Source organism: Microtus pennsylvanicus, chromosome 1, assembly GCF_037038515.1.
Source record: "Microtus pennsylvanicus isolate mMicPen1 chromosome 1, mMicPen1.hap1, whole genome shotgun sequence".
Lineage (NCBI taxonomy): Eukaryota > Metazoa > Chordata > Mammalia > Rodentia > Cricetidae > Microtus > Microtus pennsylvanicus.
Window position 1 is genome coordinate 207,353,390 of NC_134579.1, and position 26,453 is coordinate 207,379,842.

At 43.0% G+C, this 26,453-nt stretch overlaps 1 protein-coding gene across 4 annotated transcripts in view; it reads right to left on the reverse strand.

Annotated features, from left to right (window-relative positions):
- Window positions 1-26,453, reverse strand: part of Rgs17 (regulator of G protein signaling 17) — an 86,879-nt gene that overhangs the window by 20,355 nt on the left and 40,071 nt on the right. For all 4 annotated transcript variants that reach the window (XM_075950007.1, XM_075950027.1, XM_075950037.1 and 1 more), the window contains exon 2: window positions 8,868-9,011. In XM_075950007.1, the coding sequence (XP_075806122.1) occupies window positions 8,868-8,986 (119 nt within the window). In that variant the 5' untranslated portion in view covers window positions 8,987-9,011. The remainder of the gene's footprint in view (window positions 1-8,867; window positions 9,012-26,453) is intronic.

Here is a 26,453-nt window from a genome sequence, read left to right on the forward strand (position 1 = left end):
GAGGGCTGTATATGGAATCTCTGGGGCTCTGAGGGTTTTCTGCCGGTGTGGTGCACCTTTCAAGAAGATTCTAGTTATCAGAGAACCCAAGAGCAAAAGCACAGTGAGAGAGAATGCAGAAATGGTATTGGTTACATCAACTGGCAACGTGCTAATGAGAACATTGGCAAGCACACAGTACTCAAATCCTACTATGTCCAGAAAATCCCTTGTACACTGAGACTTGTGAGGTCAGGATAACTTTAGTTAAGGATTACTCATGTGAAGATTGTAGAGTAAAAGGCTTCTATGTACACAAGTTCTGGAAAATACAACTCTTGCTCTACAAACCTGAGGACCTGATTTCCAGCCCCAGCACCCATATAAAAACGTGGTACAGAGCTGTAACCCCAGTGCTAGGGAGGCAGTGGCCAGGGGACTCCCTGTCCTGCCAGGCTAGCCTCATTGTTGAGCATGCAGTGATAACAGACAAGTCAGAGGGTTATTGAGGGACGACAACTGAGGTTTATCTCTGGTCTTTATATCTGCACATGACCATACATGTAGGCTCACACACATGTGAACATATGTGTGTGTGTACGCATACACACATTTGTTTATGTTCTTACTCACATAGTACTAGAGAAGAAGCTGAAGCTAAGAGGGATTAGGAGACTTGTCAAGGGCTTCATGTTTACATGTGATAAAAGAGACATACCAGATCTGCCTAATCCCAGACTGCCTAGTCTTCTCATGTTGTGTCCTGAAAGTCAGCTTTATTTAAGGGAAAAAAAATATCTTGAGAATTTTTGTGTTGTCTTTGAATGTGACAGGGCAGCTTTTATTCAGAAGGAAACACTCGGCGCTACCCGTGCTCTGTCACTTATAGGATGAATAATTGGGATGGTTCCATAGTTTTATGAAATATATATGGTTTTATTAAAAAATAATGGTAAACATTTGCCTTCCACTTGGCAACCGATGCTGTCATCCGTGAGAGGTAGGTTCATATATATTGATATCAAAACAAAGATCTATGTGATGATTAATATTGATTATGAATTTGACACCATCAAGAATTACGTAGATGACATCCCTCTGCAGTTGCCTGTGAGGGAACGCGTGGATTAGGGCATTACTTTCCTCTCATGGCACTGCCTACTGCACAGACTTCTCTCTTCCTGTCTCCACCTCAGGGTACTCATGTCATAGAAATCACAGTGATGTCCCCAGAAAGTTTGCTGGGCTATTGTCTTTGTTCTGTACTGAACTAGCTGCCGTACAGAGGCGCTGTCTTAGCTCCCAAGGTGGCTCCCTCCTTACTGAGCTGACTCAAGTTAACCATCTTTCTTCCGCTATTATTGTGTCATGGCGACTCTTTACTCTCCTAAATATGCTCTGCGTGATAAATTAACCCACTATTTCATTTCTTCCCTTTGCATCTTTCCACTGGAAACCTAAATTGTGTAATGTGTCTGTGGAGAGATGGCTCAGAGGTTAAGAGCATTGCCTACTCTTCCAAAGGTCCTGAGTTCAATTCCCAGCAACCACATGGTGGCTTATAACCATCTGTAATGGGGTCTGGTGCCTTCTTCTGGCCTGCAGGCATACACACAGACATAATATTGTATACATAATAAATAAATAAATATTAAAAAATGAAAATATTCATCCTTAAAGGATTAATTCATTTTTATTTTATGCGATTGTTTTCTCTACGTATTTATACTACACTGACTGTGTGCCTAGTGCTCACAGGAGCCAGAAGAGGGCGCCAGATCCCCTGGGCCTGGTGTTCTGGATGGTGGTGAGCTGCCATGTGAGTGCAGGGTGCTGAAGCAGCGTCCTCTGCAAGAGCAACGAGTGCTCTCAAAGACTGAGCCATCTCTTCCACAGAAAAGCACTTTTTTTTTAAGTAAGTGAAATTTCAAAAAAAGGTAGGGAGACTATATTTGTGGTGGACACAGGTCAGCTTAGGTTTTATTCCGACAGCTTCACGATAGAGAGGAACCTATTAAGTCTGTTTTAGATGTGATCGGAGGCAGCTGAAGTACTGAGCTCTTTCAAAAGCTAACCTGGTAATCAAACCAAGTCCTGGTGCCTGGATTGTCTAATGACTCTGTTCGTTGTCACCATGGAGACAGGGTGAACTTGGTGAATGAGTGTTGATGAGATAAAACCATACCAACAATGGATAATCAATTGACTGTAACCTTGTGATTTAATGAACGAATGCTGCATAGACGTTTCAGAGACCTACCGCCCACTCTTTGGCTTTTTTTCCATGGCCTATGACAGCTACGATCTGCTGGTAAACTTCACATAGCTTGTAGGAGCTATTGAGGAACTTCCCCCATGTCGTTGTAGGATGGCGTCTCAAGCCAGGACCTCTGTATAAGCTATGTTCACGATGATTCTGTCATAAGTGCTGTGTAGAGAAAATCATTTCAGAGGAACGGGTTATTCTTCATGCGAGATGAATCAGCTCTCTGAGGGCGACAGGTACACAGGAGACACTTGCTCATTGCAGCCTCTAATGAGATCATTCAGCTTGCATGCTGCGAGTCTCGGTATTTCCAGGGAGTGGTTTCTTCACCATGGTGCAGACTTGGGTTTTTGTTTTCCTTTGCAAAAAATATCCTTTGGCTTCGGAAGCATGCATCTTAGTATTTCCATTGGCAGGGAGCTCAGGGGTGACAGCATCGGAGGATAAAATAGCACATTCTTTTTGCACTGTTTTGAATTACAGAGGCTTGGTACTTGTTAAAAATGGAGGGAGGGACAACCGAAGGCATGTTTATGAAGGTCTCAACATTTGCTTAGTGAGATCTATCCCACGGTCTGAGAATTCTGGAAACGAATGTGTCAAGATGATAGTTTTAGTTTCAAAGGACTAGTTAATTTACTAAATTTATTCCGTGACCAATCTTTCCTGTAAAGAATCTACTGTCACTGGCCAAACCTGGCGAACAATACCCCAAGTAGCATTTGAGACTGTGAGTTAGACTGGGAAAGTTGTCTTTATCAGTGGTTCGTATCCAACCTGGGAATGAAAGGTTTGCAAGTATCATATGAATGGGGCCTAGTCAGGGCACTGCATATTAAAATGCCTGCCTTCTAATCTCACCTCTATAGCAGGTATGTTTCCAACCTATGCAATTAAAAGACATATTTCCATCATCATTTTTTTTTTTGGTGAAGATAGTTTTGTTTCTTATTTTGGCTTCTAGCCTTGGGGGCTATTCATTCATCATAGCAGGGAAGCGTCTTCTGTGGAGATGGGACCTTGTGGTGGCTGCCCCCTTCATAAGGGCAGGCAGGAAGCAGAGAGGGATGCAGACTTGAATCAGGGGTGCAATCGTCCTCAGAGGTGCACACCAAGTAGCCCATGCCTGCCTGCCAGCTAAGCCTTACCAAAAGGTAAGGCTTTAAAAAAAGGTTTAAACCTTTAATCCTTAAAAAGAAAAGGCGGGGGTTATGTGGCCTCCCCAAATGGCATCTTCAACTGGTGACCAAATGTTCAATCACGTGAGTCCTTTTAATTGCAAATGACAATACTGTGTCTAATACATAAAACAGTCAGAGGAAGAATGAGTCCAAGGGAAACTGAAAACAAGAGCCCCAGGATGGCTTCTGTCAAGAAGCTTTTGGATCCTTTATTCTCCCTAGCCATGACCTGACTGTGCCGGCTCATTTTATGTCAACTTGACACAAGTCACAGCCATTTAGAAAGAGGAAAACCATGAATGAGAAAATGTCCCCGTCGGATTGGCCCATTGGCAAACTTGCAGTGAATTTTTTTTTTCTGTCTGATAATTGACATGGGAAGGTCCAGCTTGCCGTGAGAGATGTCACTCCTGGGCTGGTAGTCTTGGGTGCCATAAGAAACCAGGCTGAGCAAACCATGAGGAGCAAGCCAGGAAGCAGCACTGCCCGCCCCACCCCGTCGTTTCTGCTTCAGCTTCTGTCTCCAGATTCCTCCCTTTCTTGAGTTTCTGTGCTTATTTCTCTCACTGATGGACTTTTACCTAGAAGTCTAAGATGAAAGATAATTCCTCCTCAAGTTGCTTTTGGCCATAGTGTTTTATCACAGTCCTCAAAGCACTGAGACACTGGCCATCAGTCATCATCAGACAGGTCACGTGAACTAGGGGGAGGGTAGACCATGACCATTGGGTTCACATTTTTCATCTTTCTTGCTTGGTGAACACCACCAAAAGCAGGCAGGCATTGAAGAGGAGGCAGCACCCAGTGACTTGGGGGGAAACTAGCCTGGGTTATTTTAATGCAACCTCTGCTGTCACGAGAGGTTTGCAGATTATTTGAGCTCTGGCTTTCAGTTCAAAAACACCCGGAAAGCTTTTACTCTGCGACCTTTTTCATGCCCTATACAAGGAACTTTTGTGAACAAGGGAGTTTCTAGTCCCCAGGGCACTTGCACACATGTTGTTTTGGGTACAAGCATTTCAGCAGCTCCTATATGTGTCATACCGTCCCGACAGCAGGCGGCGAGAAGCAGCAGGACGTTTCAAAGTGTTCCTCAGTAGAAAGAATCAGTCAGGAGCCGGCTAGCTGAAGAGGCACGTAAGGGTGGACCTGGAGCCTTCAGAAAGTGGTCCTGTCAAAGTACCGCTTTTCCTGCAGAAAAGGCTCGGTGTGCACACAGATTTTGTTCACTGTCCTTTGGGCATTCGTGGTTCATGTATGAGGCCGTTAAAGGATGCACACCTCATTTCCTGACATTTCTTCTTGAAATGGAGGACACAGGGAACAACAGGAGGAGACGGTGTTAGGGAAGCAAGTGGCTCATTCACAAGGCGGCAGTCCCTAGCCGTCACTAGGAGTGATGTCCCACTCTAGACGTGGAGGAGACTGTCGGGAGACCCAGCAGGAATGCACTCTGCACCCCTTCTACCATGAAATATGCTGATCATTTTATAAGGGGGGGGTAAATTATAAAATGAGTGGCGGCTGTCAGTGAAGTACAGATGAGAAATACAAATCTGAAACCAACACTACATTATTTTAAAAGCCCATGACGGGGAGCTATCGTGAACATTTACATTTGTTCCTAGACATAGAAATTTATGTTTTTCGGCCCTTGATTTCCTTAAAAGGAAGCGAAACCCGTCACATGGCAACAGTCCCCATCCGTGGTGACAGCTGCTTCGTGTTTTGATTCCTAACGCTTCTCAGGCTCGAAATCACTTTGTCATGCTGTTTTGTTCTGCCCTTTGACCTAGCCTGGAAAATTTAAAGAACATTTCTTTTTTTTTTTAACTTACTCGAAAAAATGTAAAGCTTGGAATTTTCTTTCCTAAATTCAAAGTTCAAAAATAATGAAATTCTGAAAACTTTATGTGTAAAGGACATTTTCATCTGAAATTAAGTAAACAAAATTATAATTAAAATCCATAATGCAAGGCTATTGAATTTTTGTGCTTTCTGAAAACCTAAACTGCTTCTATCTGGGGGAATGAATAGGAGAAGGGGTGAAGAGGGAAGAGACAGGGGAAGGCGAGGGTTGAATCTACTCGAGATATACTTAACACAAAAACATCCTAGTGGGATTTATCACTATGCATGATGAACACAAAGAGTAAAATTTCGTGTTAAAAGAGAAATTACCTATCACAGCTTTCATGTCTCATAAATGTATAGACTATTATTTTAGGGGATCATAACCATGGCTGGCAAGAGCAGTTCTGACAACTAGATTCTTGTTTCAAGCTAGCTAACACCCCAGCACCCAGCCACGGCATCACACCTTTGCGGGAGTCTGTTATCACTCCAAAGGTGTTGAAGGCGGATGCAGCTTCCAGAAACTATTCTGTGTTTGGTGACAACTTGATGCTTGTGAACGAGCTGAATAATCAAACACCCTAACTCGTTCGTAAACATCAAACTGTCCCAGAGACATAGATGTCTATGAGGCAATGGAATCAAATCTCATGGAGTATAGTTACATACGACATAAAAATGTTTCCATCAGTGGCAGATCATAGGTAATGCTGGTCCTTAATCATAATGGAACTTTAAATTCCCTATCTTAGTGAGAACTTAGGCACTATAGTGTAGTGCAACACATTGCCCACTCATCTCTGATGATGGTGTAGACAGTCATCTATCCTGTAGGTCCCATGAGCACACAGCACATGTAGTTATGTGTAGCACACACTTGCTGACAAATAACTATATTGATAATTGGATAAATGGATAATTTTTGTATTTACTGTAGTGTACTTTTTATTGGTAGAGTGCACGAGTACATACAATGTCACAGGTCTGGAGAGGTGGTTCAGCAGTTAAGAGCCCTGGCTGTTCTTTGAAGGACCCATGTTCAGTTCCCAACACCTACATAGTGGCTCACACCTGTCTATAACTCTAGTTCAAGGGGATCTGGCTTCTTTAGGTACTGCACGCATGTGGTACATATATACACAAAATACCCATACACAAAAATAAAATAAGATAGATGATATCACTCATCAAATTAGTCAAAGGAGCTACACTGACAGCATCCATCTCCTGCCTACTGAGTTCTCAAGGATCCACATGGAGTGATGGGCCTGCATGATCTACCATTTGTTTAGGTCTAATGTATGATGCTATCTAAAGGAAGAAATGGCCCTACTTACATCTCTCAGAATAAATCCCTGTCGTTAAAATGACCAATGTCTGTTTATTAGGTGTCTAACAAAGTGCCGCCCAACTTTAAGGTTATTGTAGTGTATTTTAATTCTGAAAAGAATGAACTGGAACTGGGGAGATGGCTCGGTGGTTAAGAGCACTGGCTGCTCTTCCAGGTGAGCTGGGTTCGATTCCCAGAGCCCACGTGGCAGTTCAGCACCATCTGATGTCCTCTCTGGTCTTTCTTAGCACCATGAGGCACATGGCACATAGATGTACATGCAAGCAAAATATCCATACACATGAAAGAAAGTTAAAAAAATCAAAAACTAAATATTATCAGGCAAATAAAATAATGACTTATTTCAAGAGCATGGCAAAGAGCAAATGAGAAATAGAAGCACATATTTAATACTGTAGAACCGTAGCTGATGTTTATACAGAATTTAGAAAAAAAATGGTTTATTTTCTGGGATAATTTCTGTGTTGTATCTACATGCTGTTTCTAAACATTCATTATTGTTGTGTGCATACATGATGTGTGTGCATGCTTGTGTGTGTGCAGGCATGATTGTTGTATGATTAATGAAAATCCAGAGACAGATATTGGGGTTCATCCTGAAGACCAGAAAAGCAAAGCAGCCAGGCACTGACTTGTACCTCTACGTCAGTCTGAAATGGCGATCCTGCCTCTAGGAATCTCAGAATGAGACTGAGCCTGAAACCTGTCTCTTCCCATTTTATAATCCTCCCTAGTGCTGGGATTAAAGGCATGTACCACTACCACCCGGTTTCTATGGCAAACTGGTGTGGCCACTGGGGTTAAAGGTGTGTGTGTATCACCACTGCCTGGTTTGTACAGCTGATCCGTGTGGCTGTCTTACTCCCCGATCTTCAGGCGAGCTTTAGTTATTAAAATACAAATTAAATATCATCACACATGATGTTGCAGCTACATGCTGCTTCTAAACTTTCATAATTGCTGTGTGTATATACGCTGTGCATGCGTTTGTGTGTGTGAAGGAATGGGTGTGCCGTGGCAGGCGTGTGGAGTCAGAAGATGGTCCAACAGGGTTGCTTCTCTGCTGTCACCATGCTGGTTCCAGGGATCAAACTCAGGTCACCAAGCTCACACGGCAAGTCCCTTTGCCTGCTGTGCCATCTCGCTGGCCCTCCATGCTGGCTTTTTAATTTTGCACTGCACTCTTTGAGCGGATTCTATTATTACAGTACGCGATTATCCATTACCTGGGGAGCTAAATCCATTAGATGTTCACTCTGTGTCACACGCTCCTCTTAGGGCACCGCATGTAGCATCTCATTTAATTTTATAGCCTTATGAGGTATGGGTTTACATTTGTTATTTGACAGGTAAGGCTGTGAGGACCAGAAAGATGACCTGATGTATTACCGGTCACACAGCTGGTAACAAACAAGGACACCAGTTGATCTCTGGCAGTCTGACTTAGGAAGCCCCGCACTCTCTCATTAGGTTGTTCATGGGCTAAGACTTGTGCTCAGTAGTCTCTGTGGCAGTGATGAGGACAAAATCAGTGTAACTATGATGGAGACAGCAACTCCACCTAGAACTCTCTTTCCTCCCTCTGAAGTCGAATTCAAATTAATCATGTATGACTTTCCCTAACAGAGAATCATCATTTAGGAAGCATATATATATATGTATATATATGTTTATATACATAAATGACTAGTCTGAGCCTTCTGAGCCTTCCTGATGTCTGTAATAACCACCAATTCACTAGGAGGACAGATTTCCATCCCATATCAAAGAGCAACTTTAATGGACGCTGGAAATCAGTGGAGACCATGCAGAAGATGACCCAGCCACCTGAGCCTTCTGTCAGATTTTGAAATAGGCCAAGGAGACCTAGTAGCCACTGCTAGGCTAGTAGCTCTCTTGGGGAAATTGGGTCTAGAAAAAAATCCCAGGCTTAGGGTTCAATGGAAAGTTCCAGTAAGTCTAGTCTCATCTTGTGCTGTCTGGTCCATGGAACTCTCAGAGATTTTGAATGGACTGATTTTCACATTCACTACACTTTGTGAATCTGGACCTGGAAAGAGGCCTGAATCGTGGACATTTAGCATAAGACAGATAACTTAGAGACCAGCTTGTCTTTCTCTTTATGGTTTGATGGGGGGGGGGCGGAGAATAAACATATCCTTCAGCGTGTCAGTGGATAAATTGCAACAAAAATCATATTCTTTGGCTCTAATTTCAGACATTTTAGGTGACCTACCAGGAGCAGCTACAGCAGCAGCACCAGCAGAAGCAGCAGGTGTTGTTGGGCCTCTGGTTTCCGGGTGCTGGAGATACGGCCTGTGTTCCTTCATTTTGGGATTGCTGCCTTTTTCTCATTTCAGCTACTTGGGAACCCAGCTGGCTGAAGAAACACAGAAAATACAAAATGTGAAAGGCTATCATAAAGGTAACTGGAGGGAAACAATATTAGATACAAGGTTTCAGAAATGGAAAACCCAAAACATTGGAATGCTCTCTTCAAAGAACACTCAGGAGCTGGAGAGTGGCCCAGTGGTTAGGATCATTAGTCAGTCTCTTGCAGAGGACCCAGATCAATTCCCAGTGCCCACTAGGGGGCTTGTAAACAGCTTGTATCTCCAGTTCCATGAGATCTGATGCCCCCTCTGGCTCCTTTTGGCACTGCACACACATGGTACACATACTCACTTGCAGTCAAAATACTCATGCCAGAACCTGGAAACAACCTAAATGCTCCTCGACCAAAGAATGGATAAGGAAAATGTGATATAATTACACAATGAAGTACTACACAGCTGAAAAAAAAACAACAACGACATCTTGAATTTTGCAGGAAAATGGATGGAGCTAGAAAACATCATTTTGAGTGAGGTAACTCCAGCACAGAAAGACAATTATCACATGTACTCACTCATAAAGTGGTTCTTAACATAAAGCAAAGAAAACCAGTCCACAAATAACAATACCAGAGAACCTAGACAACAATAAGGACCCTAAGAGAGACATACACAGATCTAATCTACATGGGAAGTAGAAAGTAGAAAAAGACAAGGTCTCTTGAGTAAATTAGAAGCATGGGGACCTTGGGGGAGGGCTGAAGGAGAGGGGAGAGGCAGGGAGGGGAGCAGAGAAAAATGTAGAGCTCAATAAAAATCAATAATAAATAAATAAATTTAAAAAACACCCATGCAAACAAAATAAATAAATCCAAAACAATATTTTACAAAAAACTTCCAGAAGATTTAAGTTACAGCATCAAAGAATATATAGAGAATGCAGCAAAGACAAAAGGAAGAGACTAAAGCAGAAGAGAGTGGACACAAGCTGAGGGGAAACACAGAGGTCCCAGCACATGTTCAATAATATTTTCAGCCTGAGGAAAGAATGAACAGATTGTCAGGGATGAGATATTTTAAGGGGAGTTGGCTGGGAACTTTTCAGAAAAAAAACAAAACAATCACACCACATGTCGAGTGGGATCCAGCAAACAAAAACAAACCCACACTCACATATAGAGTGAAACCCAGATTTACAAGGCCAAGGGGCATAATGTGGATCTAATGACAGAGAAATAACATTTTGATGGAAAGTAAGTTGTTAACAAACATGGTAATGAAGAGGAATATTATGCTTTCCATATGCTAAGAGAGAATGGACCTTTGGTAATTTTATATTCAGCTAAACAAAAACTCAGGAGTGGGGATTGTTTCTGACAAACTCAGATATTACCTTAGCCTGCTGGACTTTAGTCGTAAGAAAATGAAATCAGAGGAAGGAGCCATGCCATGTTGGTGAGGAAAGCCCTTCTTCCTATGTGTTGCTTTTGTTGGCTAATGAATAAAGAAGCTGGTTTGGCCTGTGATAGGGCAGAGCAGAGCTGGGTGGGGAAAACTAAACTGAATGCTGGGAGACAAAAGGTGGAGTCAGGAGAAACCATGTAGCCCCGCCAGAGACAGACTCCAGGGATAGAACTTTACCCAGTAAGCCACAGCCACATGATATACAGATTAATGGAGATGGGTTAGTTTAAGATATAAGAGTTAGCCAGTGATATGCTTAAGTTATTGGCCAAACAGTATTGCAAATAATATAATTTCTGTGTGATTATTTCGGGAGTCTGGGTGGCCAGGAAACAAACTAACATCCTCCAACAACACCACCATGTTAATAACTAAGCATTGAAATTGGTGAAAATACGACACCAGACTGAATGACTGGCTAAGATAGAGCCCCAAGTTTCTTTTTTCTTTTTGGAAGAATCAGAATTGAATTTAAAGTTACATAAATTAAGAAAAGGAGACACTGTCCTTCCCTCCTATTGAAACTGATCTTGTAGACATCACAACGTGTCCCCATATCTTTTAATTCAAGACTCATTTTTTCCTTGTTTACTGGACCGTGTTAGGTTGAATGTCAGAGTGTCTCAGTAAAACTCACACTGAAACTTAGCCGCTCAATGTGTTGGCAGAAGGGAAAACCCTACTGATGATTGGATCATGGTGGGTCAACCCTTGTGAACTTTCAAATGAACTTCCGATGAGACTGAATTCATCACAAGAGTGAGTTATTTTACATCAGCTTGCCACAGTCTACTCCTTCACATATGACTGACTGCTGTCTGTTTTCTGTCTTGTGTTGACTTTGCATGTGACCTATGGAAACTAAACAGGTGTTGGGGCCCCATCTTCAAACTCTTCAGCCCCTTAAACCTCAAGGCCCAAAGGGAACTTTTCTTTATACATTGCTGGGCTCCGGATATTCTGTTACATTGGTGGCATTAATTAAGGCACAGCAGGCCTATTGATAGAATTCATCATTAAAGTGAACTGGACTTATCACCCCCAAATCCACTGAATTCCCGGTCCCTAGTGTGAGGGTACGAAAAGGCAAGGCTTTCGGGGGTGGTAATCAAGTTAGGGGGATGGTGTCCGTGTGAGTAAAATTCCTACCTTTAAATAACAGATCCCGGGGCAATTTTTTTGCCTTTTTCGATGTGAGGATACTAAGAGAAATCAGGAATTCATCAGAACCTGGCCATACCGGACCCCAAACACTGATTCTCAGCCCATGAAACCACGATAAACACAGGGCTCTTGTTTATAAACCACGAAGTCCGTGGGCCTTTGTCACAGCAGTCCCAGTGTGTAAGGCGGGTGCCGATGACTCCAGGAAGTCCTCTCCCTGTTTGCTTTCCTGGGCGCCCTCTCCCTGTTTTCTCCCTCACTCCCCTCTTGCAGGCCAACACTGGTTCTCTCTTCTCATCCCTTTCATCTCCAAAGTTAGGATCGACACAAAAATCTACGCTTAAAACAATCCTGCCATTTGTTTGTTCTCAGATACTTTTGGATATCTGTCAGTCAACATATTTTATTATCTCTTTGACTCTTGGGGGAAGGAAAGCAGAAGGAGCTGTTCCCTCTTTCTCAAAGATGCTTGTACCTATTTCAAACTATGGCTTTCCATCAGGCTATCTGAGGATAGCCCAGGAACCAGGGCAGAGTAGAGCAGAGCTAGTCAAGCAGCCAGTGCACAGTCCCAAATGCTCTCTCACACCAGCCACATTCAGACATGCTTTATTTAGCCTTTGTAATAAATGCCGGGAAGGCCGCGATGGAATCCGTATTAATGGTTGCAGCATCCCTATTCTCTCCTCAAGGCCGGAACAAATTTGTTTGCCAGGAAAACCTACAAATTAGGGACAGTGACCTGGGAGGATTGTTTCTCTGTTTTGTAATATTGTGTCTCTCAGAGAATGTTAAAATTCTTATCTCATTTCCAGCTGTGCATAATTTTGCTCTTCTATTTCTCCTTTTCCTTGAGTTCTCTTTGGATCAGATGCAGTGATCAAAATCCTTTTATAGGTTGAAGACCGGGCCATATAAAACAAGATAAAATTTAAAGGGATAATTTGTAAGTTTAAGGATGCTGATTTGGGGCCTCAATGCAGCTCCTTGAAACTAGGACAGGAAAGACACAGCTTCGTAGCAGCACATGAAATGTCCGGGTATCTGGAGGATTATATCAGCCAACTGCATTTTGTTCCGAACAAAACAGATAATGAGAACTGAGAATTCATTAACTGATGAATATTTTCTAAGAGAAGCTGAGGTACATTTTCTTCTGGGATGGTTAAATATTATGCTCAGTTCCTGTCACCACCATTTATAAAAGACACTGAAACATGTTCAGAAAACTAAAAGGAGGACTTAGAAAGAAACTCAGAAATATCTTTTTTTAAAGAATTCTATCTTTATAAGAAAGATAAGCATACTCTAGACAAAGAATCATAACCCAGAATTTGAGATGATGGCATGAAGGTGACAATATGGATTTCCTTTGCAAAGACCCCAAGAGCTAGAAGATGGATCAGCAAATCAGAGACTCATTGGTGCCATGGGTCTCAAGGGACACCTTCTTGAGCCTTCAATTCAAAGCCAAACATATCTGAAGGAGGTTGACTTCTGGAGGTCAGAAAATCACCAGGATGATAAGACTGAAGCGAAAACCTCCCTTGGCTCGGAGGCCACATGTTCACAGTGCAGTTGCAAGGAAGGCAGAGAAACCCTGTTTACGTCAATGTCTACAGTTTCAGGCCATACTGTCAGTGATTAGCAACAAATAGTATTCCTCAAGGTTTTATTCCATTATTTTGTTTTGCAATAATATTGTAAAACTCTTGAAAGGAAGATGTGCATGGTTGTGTGTGTGTGTGTGTGATGGGTGTGTCTGTGTGTATATGTCTGTCGGTGTGTGTGCATGTGGTGTGCCTTGCTCCACAAGGGGAAAGACTTGGGTTTATCTCCTCAGAACGCATATGAAAAACTGGTCTGTGCTAGCATGTGCCTTTAACTCCAGAGCCGGGAGGTGGCAGGACTAGAAGCAGGAGGATCTCTGGGTCTCACTGGATGTAAAAACATAGGTCCAGGTTCCGCCACACTGAAGTGATGTGTGCGAGCAAGCTCCCAGTTCATATTGCCTGGGTTCAAGTCTTGAGTCTGTTGTTTATAGGAAGATCTCTGGGTAACTGTTTAAATGATTTTTGTGGCAATTTCTTCACTGGCAGATAGACATTAACAATCAGAGAGCACACCAACACACCAGTCTAACAGGAATTAAAGAAATCGATGCGTTAAAGACTTGGCTCAAATCCTACACTCACAATAAGTACCCAGTAAGTGTCAGCCCCAGTAAGGGACTACTGAAGCAAGTTGTTTTCCGTATGCCAGCAAGCTGGATGCCACAGTGTTTCCAGGCTACAGATGGCAAAGATTTTCATCAGTATCTTCTTTCTTAAGATCATTTCACTTCTGTGATGGGTTTTTATGTGCCTTGGTTAGGTTCTTTCTGTCTCAATGGATCGACACAAAAGCGTACTCAGTGAAGAAAAAAAGATGAAGGGGGCTGGCTCCTTCTATTTCACTACTATGCTGTAATTTTTATCGCATGTAAATGAACCGAGCCCCGAGTGACTCATGGTACCCACAATCAGCTCGTTATCCAACAATGCTCATCATTATAATTGTGACCATCTTGTCACATTGAGGGGAGGCGTTCTACTCAATTATGTTCTCACTGACTCAATGTTGAGCCCCCAAAAAGTATTTGCTAAATAAGCCAAATTTGTGAGTCTCTCTTTAGTGGTGTGGTGGATAAGGAAGCAATTCATCACACAAAGATAATTACTTTTAGTTGTGATGTGGGCTTTCCCCCCTCCATTTGGAGAAAAGCAACTCCTTGAAGCAAATTTTCTGCTCAGTCCTCTGCTTCAGCTAGGTCAGCATGTCTTTCTAACTGAACAAGTTAGATGTTATATACCACTTCCTATTCCATAGTTATATATACACATATAGTATTGTACTCAAACCAGTGTTTAGCTTGGGAGGGTATATATTCTAGTGTTGTTTTTAAAAAAATCAATTAAATTAAAAAAATACTATTTATTATTGTATGTGTCTATATCTGTGCATACTCATGCTACAGTGCCAGTTTGAGGAAGTTGGTTTTTTCCTTCCACTATGTGGTTTGAATTTAGCTTGCCAGGTTTGGCAGCAAGTACCTTTGCATGCTGAGCCCAATTGCTGGCTCCCAGAAACAATATTTTCATGAATATATTTAAAAAGTCTCGGCACTGGGGAGATAGATGGGTTAGCAAAAGACTTCCACACAAGCACCAGGACCTGAGTTTGATCCCCAGTACCATCTGGTGGTGTGGTGATACACACTTGTGATCCCAATATTAGTGGGGAAACAGGAGGGTCCCTAGGGCTTGCTAGCCGGCTAACCTAGTCAAACTGGGGAGTCTCGGGTCCCAGTAAGACAACCTGTCTCAAAGGGTAAGGTAGATAGTGACAGAGAAATGTCCTCCAAGGTATAGTTCTGACATACACCTGCATCTTATACACACACACACACACACACACACAGAGGCATACAGTGCACACTATGGCACAAGATCACACAGGACTGGTTGAACTCTATTCATGCCCAGTTACCCACAGGTTTGCTTTTTGTGGTATCAGCTTTGCACCAACCTGCACCGTTCACCCCTGGGTGTCAATTCCCTCCGTGGCCTTGTCTTGGCTGTATGAAACCACCTGCAGTTAAACACATAGTTCCCCTTATGTTAACTTCCTAATAGCCCCATTGTGCATGAATACATCAGCAGAGCAGTATCCACAGTTTCAGGCACCCACTGTGAGTCTCACCACGCAGTCTCTTCAGGGAAGGTGGGCCACAGCGGCCCTAGTCATCCTGTGCTCACAACTCTGTCTTTCCCTCTGATCTCTGCTCCCATTTTGGCAAAAGCAGCAGATTTCCCTCTGTGCCCTTGCAGCATGGTGAACCAGCCTCGTGCAGCCATGGTTCACACATAGGTCACCTTCTCTTGCTGGATTCTGACTCTTTCCCTCCATCTCCCCAGCACTCGGAAGAGGTGCGTCCTCCAGCTAGTCCTGACAGACACTTCCAGCCTTGGCAAGGCACCGGTCACTTCTTCACCTTGCCCTTTGAGATTTCCACCAAGATTCTCTGCATTCATAGGGCAGAATCTGGGTCTGCCACCTCAGTGCTCTTGTGGTCCGTGAAAAAGAATCAAGAATCCCACCCGAGTGCTGAGAGCTTGCCAGTTGCAGCTTGTTTTCCTCAGAGGCAAAGAGATTTAAGTGAGGAAACATCTCTCAAAGGAATTTTACAGGTTTTAATTAACCACCAGTGTCTATATTTTGCAAGGTATAGTATAATCTGGTATTTAATTTTCACATAAATTTTTAAAAGTTAAAATGTAATTACATCACTTCCCTCCATTCTCTTATTCCAGTGCCTCCCATTTCCACACCCTTCAAATTTATGGCCTTCTCTTCTTATGGTTATTGTTGCCTGTATCTCTATCTCTCTACATCTGCATGCCTATGGAAACACCACCTGCCAAGTCTGTTTAGACACATACGTTTTAACAGCAGCTGTTTTGACACTCTCGCTTGCTCTATGAATATGCTTAACCTGTGAGCTTGGTTGGTGTGCGTTGGAGAAGTGAAGGAAGAGGAAGAGAAGTTTCTTTCCAGCCAGGTGGGAATCCAGGCTTCCTCACAGCGGCCAGATTTACACAGATAAGGGAAAGGGAAAGGTGATCCCATTGCTTAGACAATTAAGAGCACCTGGAAGACCAATTAGATAAAATGGCATTTCCGGGTTTTGTTTGGTTTGGTTTGATGTTGGAGATAAAGTCTCACTGTGTAGCTCTGGCTGACCTGGAACTCGCTGTGTAGACCACTCACCAAGATCCATCTGCCTCTGCCTTCAGAGTCTTTAGGGATTAAAGGCCTATGCTTCCATACCCCACTACAAGAGAGTTTTTAAAAATACTATGTTTATGGCTGGGGAAATTGCTCAGTTGGTAAATGCTTGTCATTCAAGCATAGGACCTGGGTTCTATTCCCAAATGCTCACAGAAAGAAAGAAAACAAGAGAGAGAGAGAGAGAGAGAGAGAGAGAGAGAGAGAGAGAGAGAGAGAGAGAGAGAGATATCAAAGAAAAAAAAGAAAGCCAGGCATGGTGGCTCACTCCTGTAATACCAGTTTCGGGGCTGTGGAGACAGGCAGATGACTCAGGCTTGCTGAGTCCAGCCAACTCAGTGAGTTCCAGATGAGCAAGAAGCATTGCCTTTAAAAACAAAACAAAAGGTTCCCTCCTTGTTCAAGGTTATCCTCTGGCCTCAGCATACATAGCTGTACACCCAGTAGCAATATGTATATATAAACACACACACGTACACACACACATTCTGATTTTTACTTGTCTTATTCAGGATTTGCATTATTTGGGGACACCAGCATTACCTTAGGGTAAACGATTTGAAAATGGGGGGAAATAAAGCCGGAGCGGCTTGAGTCATAGACATTAGATGGTCACGAGAATCCATGAGCATGGCCCCATTATAAAAAGAAAAAGTCAGCATTTGACATAGAACCATAACGCGCTTCCTTAGGGAAGTACCAACAAAACACATCCATGTGTCACACACATTTTGAAACCAACAATTAACAATCAAAGAAGATGCACGCTCTATTCCATCCTCATGAAGAGCAGGGGCTAGGTTAAAATAAGATGAAGAAACAGACCTCAGATATGACAAAATTAAATGGAGAAACAGAATTGCTGCGAACGAAAACGCTTGGCAGAACCATCTCCTTCAGCAGTAATGCTTCATGTGGTCCTTAATGATGGTTATCCGAACAAGGGGGTTGCTATGGAGACAGTGCATACATACCAGAGCTTACCATGGAGAGAGCCAAACATTACCACTGTGTGGAATGACCCACAGAGTGCTGAGCGCATTGTCTACGTCCCCTTGATGCCAGAGTTTAATGTAACATACACGAATGGGACTCAGCTATTTTGTATTTCCACATCAACACAGTAACCTTTGTTTCTCTCTCTCAGTTCATAGCACCTTGTATTTTGAAAAATAACCCTCCTTTGGAATACTCTCAAATATATTCAGCATGGGAGGAGCCGTGTAGTCAAGTCTTCCCCAAATTAAATCGTGTCTATCTAAACCAATAGACATCTGAAGAGTGTTTATAAAGCTATGATCAAATGATGAGTAGTTTTTTTTCAGAAGCCACTCAATACTAAATCAGCCCCAGAGAATTTACACCATCTTTTCCTACATGACCTATCATACATTTAATCAAAATAATATACTTTTATTAGCATATTATTTTATTTAGCAAAAAAAATGTATTTTCTGTCTAGTGGCCCAGACTTGTTATGAAATTCATACCAGTTCAATCACGTTTTGCAAAATAAACACACTGACATCCAGGAAGTACCCAAGCAATAGAACCCATTTAATCAGTATTTTTCATGTACATTGCCAAGCACATTCACTCATCCCACGAGCAGAGGTCAGTGGCCGTCAAAGGCTATCCTTGCCAGTGAAAGGTTCCACTCTAAGGTCAAACAGCAATTCCCAGACTCCTAGGAAAATACTCTGAATAAAGACCTGAAGATAGGAAGTAGGACAGCAAGATCCCCACCCTTTTCTTGGGTGGTGAGAAACCAGGAAGTTTCTCTAGTCTCATATATACATAGAAGAACTTGGATGCAAATGCATGCAAGAGCATTGGCCTTGATGGGTCTAGCTCGCAACAAAGCATGAAGCTGGGTACCATGGGAGAAGTGGGTCTTGGCAGCAATATTTGAAACTTGATTGAATGAAGCATGCGCAGCTGTTGAGAGAGAGAGAGCCTGCTTTTCGTCCCGGCTGCCCAGCCAGCTTACACCCAAAATAATCACACAGAAATTATATTAATTAATTCATTGCCTGGACCATTAGTTCTAACTTTTTATTGGCTAATTCTTACATCGTAATTTAGCCCATTTCTGTTAATCTGTATTTACCACAAGGCTGTGGCTTACCGGGAAAGATTTAGCATGTCTGACCTGGCATCTCCATGGTGGCTCTCTCCCTCTGCTTTCTTCCTCCCAGCATTCAATTCTGTCTACTCCGCCTACCTAAGTTCTGCCCTATCAAAAGGCCAAGGGAGTTTCTTTATTCAATAAATGAAAGCAACACATAGACAGAAAGACCTCTTACACCACACAGCAAACACCCTGTGATGCTCCAGGGTTGTTGTGAAGCTATCAAACAATTCTTAGAAAACTATTAGGTAGCAAGTGCTCAATTATCACCAGCTCCTCAAGTTATCAATATAAATACTTCTTCTAGACACCTTGCCATTTCACCAATGTCTGGGTTAAAGGGTCACTCTCCCATTACTGCTTGTGAAGGAACAAGGGTATTTATTTTTAATCTGAAACCAGCCATGTAACAAGATTTCTGTTGACTACCCTAACAATTAAAAAAATACAATGAAGAACTATGCAAAAAGTTAATCCCTGAAAAAGTTTTTAAATGATATTTAATAAGTATAAAGTCATTCTACCAAATGGTTTCTAATGTGTCTTTACACTCTTATGGTGCATTTTTGGTTGTAGGTGGGCAGTTCCCAACCATCCTAATGCTGGGACCTTTAATACAGCTCCTAATGTTGTTGCAATCCTCAACATAAAGGTATTTCACTGTTACTTCATAATCTTAACTTTGCTACTGTTAAGAATCATAATGTAAATATATGATATGCAATCCCCAAAGGGCTCATGACCCATACAATGAGAGCCACTGTTGTAGCTCAATTACAAACTTTTGCCAATGAGAACAGTTAACACAGAGTAGCTGTATTTCAGTACTTGAGTACAAACCAAAACTACCACTTTTATGGAGCTGTGACACTCTCTTAAGATCCTCTAGCTGTTTGGGAAACCAAGTCGAGTCCTAGGTCAAGCAATTATAAAAATCGAGGTAATAGCATTATCTAATTGATGGATTTTCTGTGACGGCTAGATGCAAACTGCTACAGTATTGGCATGGTTACTAGGTCCATGATGAGCCCAATGTACGCAAATTCTCATTGTTTTTAAGCTTCTGTACTTCCTCTTCATGTGTTTGGAGGGTGAAAATATTCCAGATTATTATTTATATCTGTAGCATCTAGGGCAGTGCCCAGCTGCCATAGGGAGATCAGTTAATGCCGGAGACTCCTCTTGTAGAAACAGAAGGATGTCTGAAGCAGAGGAAAGGTATGAACCATTCACAGAGCGCCAGAAAACTGATCATTCCATGTAATTCACAGCCATTCCGACTGTACACTCACAGGCAGATGCCGTGACATCAGTACAACCATCAGCAAAAGTCAGGGCCTGTCAGGGCATCACTGGGGCTGGTAGACACGGGTTGCGTAACTAAACAGAGGTGGGGTACAGACACTTCTTTCACTACTGAGATTTTCTTCATGCACTCTCCAGTGCAAGCCCATGAAGTAAACATGGCTATTTTATCACCAGGAAACCAGACACTGGGTGTTCTGCCAATGCCAAGGTTTAAATTAAAACTGCCCATCTCCTGAGTCCTTTTGAGTGGACAAATTTCTAGGTCAAAACCCATAGAGGGTTGAAGAAGTGATTATCACCAAAAGTAAGAAGCCTCTGGCCAATGTCTTTTTAGGTGCTGGGCATGTTCCAGATGTCCTGAAAGGCTTCTTGGTTATGGTCATCCATGCTGCCAATTCTCAAGTGGGCTAGGCTTCAGTATCTTGTCATTATGGCTGAGAACCACCAGAGTTACTTATTTGGGAAGTCTATTGAGGTACCTGTTAAGGCTCTGTCTCAAAAAGAAGCTTATAGTGCTTGGGTTTCCATTGCATACAAGATATGAAACATTGGACCTAAATTTAAAACAAACAGATTTGCAAATTTAGGAAACCAGCGAAGACACACGGGTACTTCTTCCACACAGCTTCCACCGGCCTAAATACGCCATCTTGCTTTTCCTATTAATAACTACCGGCATGAGTTCTGAAGAAGCACCGCACCACCACAAATGTTTCCCCACAGGGAGTCAGCAAGATTCCAGAGAGCAGTGCAAATGTCGTCATTAGAATCATCCTAAGGAAAAGTTCCTTTCTCTAGTCTCGATTTTATTTTATTTTATTTTGGTGTGGGGGAACACATGCACACACATAGTGCACAGGTGGTTAGAAGACAAGCTAGCAGCAGCTGGGTCTCTCCTAGCAATGCTCGAGGCATTGAACTTAGGTTATCTGGCTTTGTGGCACACTCTTGCCCACTGAGCTATGTCTCCAGGCAGGGGAAAACGTCACTCCTTCCTGTGCTGCTGTCTTGTTCTGGTGAACTCCCTCTCTCAGTCCCTCATCAACCCAGCCAGGAGATGCAAGAAAGTGGGTTTTCTTCACTGGAGACAGCCCTGTGACACATTGAACACTGGCTGCTTTCTCACCCCCAGCTCCAGGTGTCACTGCCATGCCTTTGCTACCACAAGGATACTCTGAAATCTCCAGAGGGTTTGGCAGTCAAGACTGCTAGAGGCAAAGGAAGGTAGAATCAAATTTTAATAATAGGTTTAAAAAAAACAGGTGTGGTCAAATACAGGGATGCCCCAAGACATGGTGCACCACACAGAAAGTAGGTAATAGGTAAAGAATCAACTGATTACTGAGTCACAAGACACAGGAAAGGTGATGACTGACAGGAGCTAGGATCAGTGGGGCAGGAGAAGTCTCAAGCAGTGGCCTTAGGTGGGGAGCAGCAGGCTGCTCCAAGGATTGTGCACTTCAGACAATAAACCCCAACTCCTCTAAGCGATGTGCCTTTGGTTTGTTGATAGTGCTCACTCCTGGCTGAAGCTACTGAAGAATCTCCTCTAGACCAGGCTCTTGGAACAGAGGGGAGCAGAAAAAAGACTATCCTGGAAGATCAAGTATTGGGTATTAAGTCATGAGGGTAGCTTTGTTCCTGGATGTTTTTGTACTCAGTGACTTGTGACAAAATGTTCCTGCCTGTATATTACTGTCACGGTCAGTTTTAATTGTCAGCTTGACCCAATCCAAAATCACCTGGGAATAGACACTCAGTGAGGGACTGTGTAAATCAGGTTGGCCAGGGAGCATGTCTGTGGGGACCGTCTTGATTGTGTTAATTGATCTGGGATGACACAGTACCCTGTAGGTGGCACAGCTCCCTGGATTTGTGCCCTGGACTGCACAGTGGTGCTGGAGAATTGTCTGTAATCTGTCAATCATGTTTTAAATAAACGTTGATTGGCCAGGCAAGAGGTATAGGTGGGAAAACCAGACAGAAAGTAGAGGTGATACAAGGAGAACAGAATTCTGAGAAGTAGAAAGCTGCTTCCTCCCACTCCTGACCAGACTCCAAAAAAGCAGGGTGTGACCTGCCAGCTAAAAAAGGTACTGAGCCATCTGGCAAAAATAGATCAGAATAATGGGTTACTATAAGCTACAAGAGCTAATAAGTAGCCTGATCTAATGGGCCAATCAGCTTTATAACCTATAGAGATCTCTGTGTGATTTTCTTTGGGGCTTGCCAGCTGCGGGGTCCTGGGTAGGACAAAAACCCCAACAAACAAGCCAGCCTCCTTGTGTTACAACACAGGAGTAGAAAAAGTGAGCTGAGCCATGGGCACAAGTGTGTGCATTCTCTTCTGCTCCTGACTGTGGGTGTGTGGGCTGAGCCATGGACACAAGTGTGTGCATTCTCTTCTGCTGCCGACTGTGAATGTCTGAGCTGCTTTAAGCCCCTGCCTTGACTGTAAGGTAGAGCTGTAATGATCCAAATAAACCCTTTCTCCCTTAAAGTTGGCTTTGTCAGAGTACTCTGTGACAGCAATAGAAACAAAACCAGGGCACTCAACATGTGTAATACATGGGCCTAAAATAAAACCCTACCCTAAGGAGCTTGCGTAGGGTCACTAAGTTGTACTACCTGTCCCTCTTGAAGTATAAATCAAGAGATCTTCCCCAGCATTTTAAAAAATATTTTTTAAGATATGGCCCAGATAGGTTTCAAACTCATCATGAATCTAAGGATGACCCTTAACTCCTGACCCTCCTGCCTCTGTTATCAAGGGCTGGGTTTACAGGCGTACATCACCATGCTTATGTGAGAAAACCTAGGACCTTGTGAATGTTACCCAAACATTCTCTCTACTAAGCTGTATCTTCGGGTAGAGGTAGCCCAAAAATCCCTTAAGAGGAATTGCCCCCCTCGAGAAAACAGCTGCTTTTCATATGTGAGATAAATCTCCTGCATTTCCCAAGCTGTGCTTTGTTGACTCACAGTTCATTGCTGGCTGTTCATTTACCCATAACCATTCAGTCAAAAATCAGCACAGTGCAGCAGATCCCAGGGCAGCTTTTGAGTTTTGGTGGCAGGCAAAACCTATTCAACAGCAGTCTATTTCTCTTAACAATACATTGCCTGCATATTTTGGCTCTGCCTCCTTTGTTCTTAATGAGACATGTAAAATATATTATTAAGAACACATCCATCTTCAACAGCTTCCTCCCTAGAAGGCATCCTGTTAAAACAGGACAGATGCCAGACACAGGGACCCCTCCAGTTAGCATTTTGATAGGACTGTAAAGTAGATGAAAAGATGCTTTTCCTTAATTCTCTAACTGGCAGCAAGGCGCTTGCCACCACAAATGCCAGGTGTGCAGAAACTATAAACATGGTGTATCTTACTAGAAACTTCTACTTCACCTGGAAAATGGAGTTTTTGAGGGATCTATATTATCACCACTAACAGGCTTGCTAATACTTGGAAGTGTATTTTTTTATAGATAGCAATTCATGACTAGCGTCAAAGAAGGAAGGCGTATTGGCTGAGCGGTGGATTGCCACCTGCCTGGGAACCTGAGAGTGGCAAAGTTATAAGAGTATCTTTTGAAGTAGCCGAGAAAACAGAGAAGTTTGCTGGGGCAAAGAAGGTGGCTCAGAGGGTAAAACATTGGCTGCCAATGGATAAAAGTCAGGCGATGGCCTGAGTTTGAATTTCTAGAGCTCAGATAAAGCTGGGTATGTAGTGCATGTCTGTAACTCCAGTATTGCTAAGGCGAGATGAGAGAATCCATGAAAGCTTGCAGGCCAGCGAGTCTGCAGAACACAGCAGGTAACAAGACAGACTCTGTCTCAGACAAGGCAGACAGTGAGGACTGACACTCAAGATTGTCTTCTCACCTCTGTGTGTGGACACACTCACAAAGAGAAATGTGCAGACAGAGAGAAAGTATCCATATTGTATACATACAGAGAGGGGAAAAGGAGAGGGATGGAGAGGAGAGAGGGAGGGAGAGAAGGAGGAAGAGAGAGAAGAGGAGAGGATAGGAGAAAGGGCAAGCAGAGAGGGAGAGAGAGGAGAGGGAAGAGCAGAGAGACAGAGAGGCAGAGACAAAAAACCCTGGCAAGTAGAGACCATATCTGCTATAGTTAGTTGTAGGGATAGCCCAGCCCATTGGGGGGGCGTGTTCGCCTCGGGCTAATGTTTACGTATAAATCTGGCGGGCCATGAGCCCCCCAGCTCTCTTTTTTTATCTCCTGCTCATCGTTGGATCCCTAGTGTTGTAAGCTATCCGTTCATTAAAATTTGCTGTTTCATATTAAGCTAGCCTGGTTATTACGCCGCTTACAGTTAATGTGGTTACATGTGGAATCACAAGTTTGCCTTCCCCCTGATTCTAGTCAGAACAGAGAACAAAACTGAGTTGATTATTTCAGCTGTTTGGCTTTACAAAACGAGGTGTAAAAAGGAGTTCATAGAGTTTCAGGTATTATAGATTATTTACATAAATAAAATTGGGCACATGACTTGAAAATAATTCCACTTACTACTAGTCAATATTCCCATTTTACTTGTCACAGGTCAATTTAGAGAAATACTGACACTATTTACAGAGAAAATTTGAAAATAAATAAATAAGTGGAAGTATATTTTGAAGCAGCATTTGAAGGAAGGTACAACCATTTTCAAAATTCATTATGACCTTAAACCGTGCCTTAGGCAAGGCATGATAGTGCAAGCATTTTATCCCAGCACTCAGGAAGCAGACACAGGTGTCCAAGCCACAGGACCTGAGGGAAAAAAGTGGAAAGAGAGAAGTGACTCTTGAAAGCTGTCTTCTAACCTCCTCGCATATGCCTTGACACGTATATAAAGTAAGATCCCAGGAGAGCGCACTGAAGCACCATGTTTTAAACATGATGGAAGAATCAAGATCTGGACAACCCAACCCCCTTGAGAAGCTGGGATAGAGAGTGAGTTTTTGTAGCTGTAGGAGGAATGGCAAAACCATCCAACCATTGCATGGACCCTCGGATGCAGCCAGTCCCACCCCAGGAATCTACTGTGAACACTCATGGCGGCAAGTGTGAAACAACTCAGCTCACGGTTAGACAATGCTGTGCTCACTGAGATGAAAGGCAGGAAGAAACCCAGATGCCCATCGGGATGAGGGCTGGCTGAATAAACTATGGTATATGCTCTGTGGGTAGTTTCAGCCAAATCATTTCCCCTTCTGTGTGGATTTCGTTGAACTGCCACACTGTACTCCCGGCGTCTCTACAAAGTTAGAATGCTCACTATCGCCTGGTAAGGCTGCCTCGGAGATAAACAACCCCAATGTACGACATGCATCTGGACTGGGAAATAACAAGTTGTTTACAGTTTCACTTAAGATGCCACTTAAACTGGGCATATGACTAACAGTTAAAGTTAGAATTATGCCTACTGTGACCAGGTGTGGTGGTGCACATATTTAATCCCAGAATTAGGGGGGCAGAGGCAGGTGTGTTCAAGGACAGTCTGGTTTTCATTGGGAGTTCCAGTGTAGTCAGAGCTATGTAGCGAGATACTGTCTCAAACAAAACAGATGTATGTGTGTCTGTGTGAGTATGTGTATATCTGCATATGTATGTGTGTGCATGTTTGGTGTGTGTATGACTCTATGTGTGTGTGTATATGTATGTCTTTGTATATATGTGTCTATACGTGTGTATGAGAGTGTGTGTGTGTATGTGTGAGTATCTCTGTGTGAAATATGTGTGTGTATGTATGTGTCTTTGTGTGTATGTATATGTTATGTCTGTGTATGTGTATATGTATATGTGTGTATGTACATGTATGTGTCTGTGTATATGTGTGTCTCTGTGTATGTATGGATGTATGTGTGTGTCTGATGTGGACCTCATTTTCTAGCTCCTGAGATGCATCACCTGAGGAACGGAGCTCCTGAGCTGTCTCCTGGGCTGCGGACAGCAACCTGACTGCTGCATGGACTGCTGCTGAGAGCAAAGACTGATGATGCCCTCCAGCTCCTGTTGCTTCTGCTTTTTTTTTTTTTTTTTTTAAATTATTTATTTATTATGTATGCAACATTCCTTCCATGTGTGCTTGCATGCCAGAAGAGGGCACCAGATCTCATTCTAGATGGCCATGAGCCACCATGTGGTTGCTGGGAACCGAACTCAGGACCTCTTGAAGAGCAGTCAGTGCCCCTAACCTCTGAGCCATCTCTCCAGCCCTGTTGCTTCTGCTTTTAAGTGGATGGATAGACTTCTGAGGGAACAGCGAGAATAGCCTAAGAAAGTTCCGGGGGTGGGGTGGTGGACGACAGGACACTGCATATTCATAAAGTGGAGAACTGTGCACCCTAGAGCAAAGGAAGGCAAGGGAGATCTGTCTGAGCTGGTGTGCAGTAATTCACAGCACTGTGATATTGCACAGAAGGAAAAAAAAGCAGTGTGCCCTTCAGTGTATATACATGTCCTTCAGAGTGTGCAATTCTGAGAGAGCAAAATGGATAGACATGTGTCACACACATAATACATATAATACACATGCATAAATCCCTGCCTACTTCTGTAAAATAAAATAATATGTCACAGAAGAGAA